Source organism: Pseudoliparis swirei, chromosome 7 (genome assembly GCF_029220125.1).
Source record: "Pseudoliparis swirei isolate HS2019 ecotype Mariana Trench chromosome 7, NWPU_hadal_v1, whole genome shotgun sequence".
NCBI lineage: Eukaryota > Metazoa > Chordata > Actinopteri > Perciformes > Liparidae > Pseudoliparis > Pseudoliparis swirei.
The window spans coordinates 8,042,811-8,048,497 of NC_079394.1; the positions used below are offsets into that span (position 1 = coordinate 8,042,811).

Sequence of the window (5,687 nt, forward strand, 5' to 3'; positions counted from 1 at the left end):
TTGATCGACTTGCGTGTTACATTAGCGCTATGATATCTTCACACCGTTTCCCAAAGTGGAAACACCTGGTCTCAGTGAACCGTCTGTGTGATGGGAGCCGGAGGACTGATCCATTATCTGGTAAAACGCTGAGAACGATGTGAATGAACCGACCTTCAAGGTGAGAGTGAAACATCCATTTAGTGTTTAACTGGCACACAGAAAGCAGAGCACACATGAGATTTGGCACACGAAAAAGAAAAATGCAGTATAAGAATTGAACACGAATATTGACTCGTCAAAAAGAAATTCCAAAATAGACATCAATAAAGATATAGTAAATGTTTTAATTCAATACCACAGACTTACAACAGGTTTCCCCGGACATATCTGCTATATGCTACACATTGCTCCTTATCGCCTACCACACCATAAACAATAACTGTCACATCGTTTACAGGCCATACATGTCATTTGCAATGTTATATACAGGGGAAGAACCCTTTCTCCGTCAAAGTCCTTTGCTGCCTCGTTCGTTTAGTTTTATGGCACTTGATATATGGTTGTTGGATGGCACATTTGATGAGAAAAAAACATCCCAAGCTCTACAACACACTGGAGTGCCGACCTTGGTGGACAGCTTGGAATGTACACGTCTCTAGCCAAGGTTCTCTTTAAAAGATCATTTCATCGTTTTTTATGACTTTAGGTAATAATAAATGCATTAAGATGATGCTAGTAAAACGTCTCAGTGTTCGCATGTATTGTACTAATGTTCTCTCCTTCAGTTATGCCATAAGTTACTCAGGCGATGATCATCAACACATCACAGTTCACTTGATATTTTCATCAATACTGTTAATATAAAACAGCAACATTTAAAAAGAACAATCGCAGTGCCCCAACCCTATTGTCCTGTAAATTCTCTCCTTCCATTTCTCACATTAAAAGCAGGTAAAAGTGTAAAAAGCAAACCCTAAACAGCTGATATTCATTGCAACGTGACAATCGGAGTAGATATCAGTCTTTAAGAAGTGTCTGTCAAAAAAATAATTCGACAGATACCAAATGATATGCTGTCTCTTCATTTGTATTTGGGGCCACAGCACATGAGCTATAGAGCTATAGTTGCAAAAGTGCCCAACAATACTTAAACTTGTCCAACCTTTGCACCATTACTTTATTATCTACTTCCTCTTAGATGTGACCTCATACTGATTCATTGTGCCATGGTGGTCAAGTCTCTTCAGTCGTCTCCGTGGACTGCTGTTGTAAGGTTTAGAACTTTGTAAATGTCAACCTTTGTTTTTGGACACAACGAAGCAAGAAAAACTCCAAAAAGATGACACAAAGAGGGCAGAAGAGGCCCCGAGTAGTCTCAGTGTCTTTCACCCAAAAAGCTTGGACCTAGGTATTCATGCTGTTAGATCCGTTGCTCAAGATGGACCCCTTGGTGACCTCCGTGCTGACCGTGGAGAGCGGGACACTCTCATACCGCTCCGTCACCGCCCAGCAGCGGCAGCGCAACAGGGTGGACCGGAGCTGTTTCTGGAAGTTGCTGTTGAGGAAACCATAGATGATGGGGTTGACACAGGTGGAGGCCATGGCCGTGAGGTGGCAGAACGAGAAGATGAAGTCGTGGCCACAGGACGGGATGGCCTCGTGGTTCCAATCAAACACCGTGTTGAAGACGCTGAGAGGGAGCCAGGAGAGTGCGAATGCCACCACGATGGCGAATAACATGGCGTTGATCCTCGCGGCGCCTTTGTTCTTCTTCCGAGTGGTGTTCCGGCCGCGGTCCACCATGTCCTTCCTCCTCCTCAGGCGCAGGTAGATGTGCAGGTAGCAGAGCATGATGAGGGCGAGAGGAAGGAAGTACTGGAAGATGAGCAGGAAGGTGGTGTAGACGCGTCGTTCTTGAACCGATGGCCACAGCTCGATACAAAAGAGGTGGTCTTTGATTGGCAAGGGCATGCTGAGGTTCTGGAAAGGCAAGGCCAGCACGTTGTACGAGAGGAAAGGCACCGAGATGAGACAGGCCACGACCCAGGTGACAACCACGGCCAAGTAAGACTGGCCCACCATGGGCTTCCATCCAGTCGGGTGGACAATGAGCTGGTAGCGCTCCATGGCGATGAGGACGAGGGAGAAGATGGAGACGGTGACCGATATACACTGGATGAAGGGCGTGAGCTTACAGAGGACTTCTCCTAGGATCCAATGGTCCATCAGTGTGTAGATAATCGTGACCGGCAGGCACACGATGCACATGAGGATGTCGGAACAAGACAGGTTGGTGATGAAGATGTTGGTGACGTTGCGCATTTCCTTGTGCCGCGTGATGACAAACACCAGGCAAGAGTTCCCGATGAGACCCACCGCCATGACTGTACTGTAAGCGATGATGAGAAACGTGGTGCCGCTCACGGACAGCGAGCAGTCCTCGGCGAAATCCCACGGTATCTCTTTCCACAAGGCCTGGTTGTGATTGGTGTTGTGCTGCGGCTCCATCTTGCTTTTCCTGGGCTGGCGTCAAAGGCCCCGGACTAAATATACTAATTGTGGCGTCACACCTTGTGGATTTACTTCATGAATAACATTTGCATTCTCTTACAGCCTTGCCTCATCCTTAAACGTTGGCGATCTTTAAAACATTCGCTGCCTGAAAAAAAAGAAGAGAAAATGAAGAGTAACCAAAGTATATTTGTAGAGATTTTACTTCTCGATATATTAAGAGACTAGTCACTGAAATATACCCGCACAAAAACTGCAGCATTAACATAAATTAACCCTACATTTGTTCTTTTAAATCAAAATATGTGCAGAAACTCATGCATGATTGGTTTTATAATCACAGAGCTCACAGGTGTTTTTAGTGGTGCAGTTTTACAGTGAATTCAGCACAACCTCATTAGAGATACGAGAGGAATAATTAACATTGGTATGGAGATATCTAGAGGCTGATTAACTATCTCCTCAAGGACTGGCTATAAGAAGAAATGATGCCCTGATGACATACCACCAGAGCACAGCACCGACCCAGACTCTATGGCGTCGCTATCTCATGCGGATTTAAATTCCCATCACAATAACGTGATAACTGCTCCTTCAGAGACAAGCGCTCCCTCTCCTCTCACAATTTTCTCCCCTTTTGATGGTGGGAATTTATTCTGTTTCTGTCCATAAAAGGAACAGACGCCTCTCATTGTCAGCTCTCATTCACACGATAGCTTTCTGAAGCACATGTGGCCCTCACAGTCTATGAATGCACTGGAAATGGAAAAGAAATACAATTGTGTCACGGCGAGAACGAGAACATCTAAAACGTGCGTGGATGTGTCCGTACATGCATATTTATGGATTTGTGTGTGCACGCAGCACAGTGAAAAACAGTACAAATTAACAAAGATGTTTTGCCTATGGCTCAATTCCTCAAAAATGAGTTTTGCAACACAGCTATGCAGAGAGAATGAATTCTACAGGATTCAAAGTGTTTATCATTTCTAATTGAGCTCTCCTTAATGATGACACATGGTGACAGGCAGGGCTTTAATTGCTTGTGCTGTCTCGATGATGAGTCGAAATGGCCTATTATAATGTGCTGCTGCATCTGTGGGGATTACAAATAAAAGCCAGAGTATTCATAACAAAAGTACATCAATACCATTCTTTTAATACATCATATCCATGCTGCAGCCTTGATGCTGGTTATTTATGGCAGCATTTGGACACTTGCTTTATGTCGGGTCTGCTGGAAAAGTATCGGCCAAAGGAGGAACATTTGCAAAGGGCATAAATAATATTTGACATGACACACTATGATTTATATGGATTATTTGCCGGTGTTACACAACAACAACAACAACAAATGGACTGCAGAAAAAAAAATATAGATACATTTGAACTCATGCGATTTGTCTTAGGCTACAATGGAGAGTTTGTCAATTGTAAACAAGACATTCAATCTGTCCTTCACATCGTCCGGTCATCTCACTAAACCACTTTGACATGATGCACAGGTCTGGATTGTTCATGCACAAACGATCGGAGGCATCACGCATCAGCGGATGAGAAACGCATGAAGGGATGTAAAGTGTGAGAGAGCTCCACGCAGCCTACCCTGTGTCTCTGCAGCTGTCCTGGCTCCACCGTCTGCCTGCAGCTGCGTGGCGGATGCTCAGGGCTCCGGACAGGTGGAGGAGACCCCTCTTTGTCCTCCAGTGCACCACCTTGCGCGCTCACTGCTGTCCAGGGAGGAGGAGGAGGGAATTGTCACTCATTTCCAACTGAATGCCCGCGTTGCTTTTAAACATATAACCTCATAAGAAGGAGAGCAGTCTGGCTGCTAAGTAAGAAAAAACAACTAAAAGATCCCATCAGAATATATGTATCCATAGACCTGACAGCACGGGGAATTAAAAACAGCTGCGCGTGTGAGAAGGTTATTAAAAGTCATTATACAACATCTTTAAGAATATATAAAGACACATCGGACTGAAACAGCAGAGTCATTAGAGCTGTGTCGTGTAAAAAAAAAAAAAAAAAAAAAGAGCTTCTATGGAAAACATAATTTTTACTTTGAGGTAATCTCTCACACTAGAAGAGTTGTAGGTTAGCACGGAATTCCAATTAGCTGTCAAATTATCCATTGTTTCTTACCGAGATGTGTCTTTCTCCTCGGACTCGGCGTCGCTCTGTACCAGGTGAGACACAACAATAGTTTTTGGTCGAGGAAAAGGTAGGAGGTGTCCAGCCAGGATCACTGATAGGAGCCGAGATATCTCTTAAAGTGCCCTTATACCTCCGACTCTCAGGCAGGGAGAGATGTGATTGGGAGCATGTTACATAATAAAATATCCGCGGCTCGCACGCACGCGTGTACACGCACCATCAGGCACGCGCCCTCCAAGGGGCCAATGGGGAAATTTAGTTATTTGAAATTAGCACTCATGGTGTGTTTCACCCAAATGTATTAGTGAGCGATATTAGATGATTCATTTAGACTGTTGCAAAAGAGCATCATGCTGAGCCCTCTCATATTGAGGAATAAGTTTCATCTATCCAACATGAGAAATAGCTGTAATATGTATGTGATATTAATATGTTCCTATATGGATGTACTGCAATTGCTATACAATGTCCATATCATGCCTGCGAAATAAATTATCATGCATTTCTCTTTCCACATGGACCATTTTCAAATCAAGAATGTACAGACTAAGAATGTGGAGCAGTGGATAAACAGAAACAATGCTGTTCAGAGAAATATAAATAGATTTTGTTACGGTTTTAAACCCTGTGAAGGTGTGTGGGTAAAACCCCTTATGAATGGCGTGTTTGTTGAAAAAGATAAATGTAAATTATAAAGGACACATACATCATATTGTGTTCCCATTTCAATTAAGTTTATTTTGTCACCCAAAACACTATGATGCATACGCTATCACTCCCTTCTGTATCACGTCGTTAGCTCTATCACTCTCACCTGCCCACTCTGCACTCAGCTAATTAGCTCATTCAGTACACCTGTTATCACAATCACCCATCAGCTTATTCTACTCACCTGTTAGTCACTCCCATCTCGTCAGCTTCATCCCTCTCACCTGTGCACTCTGCTGCACCTTCTCCCTCTGAGGCCCATCTACACTCACACTGTTCTTCGCATTCATGCCAGACCATCTGGCAACTAGCGTCCAACAACTAACTCC

At 44.0% G+C, this 5,687-nt stretch overlaps 1 protein-coding gene across 1 annotated transcript; it reads right to left on the minus strand.

The window, feature by feature from the left end:
- Window positions 1-349: 349 nt before the first annotated feature.
- Window positions 350-4,189, minus strand: npy8br (neuropeptide Y receptor Y8b). The gene is made up of 2 exons (XM_056419359.1): window positions 4,099-4,189; window positions 350-2,641 (listed from the first exon to the last, which is right to left on the minus strand). Exon 2 carries the CDS (start codon window positions 2,488-2,490, stop codon window positions 1,387-1,389), a length of 1,104 nt encoding a protein of 367 aa, XP_056275334.1. The 5' UTR covers window positions 2,491-2,641; window positions 4,099-4,189; the 3' UTR covers window positions 350-1,386.
- Between the last annotated feature and the right edge of the window lie 1,498 nt (window positions 4,190-5,687).

Coding starts and splice junctions, on each gene's coding strand:
- npy8br (XM_056419359.1), bottom strand. CDS start 2,490: ATGGAGCCGCAGCACAACACCAATCACAACCAGGCCTTGTGGAAAGAG.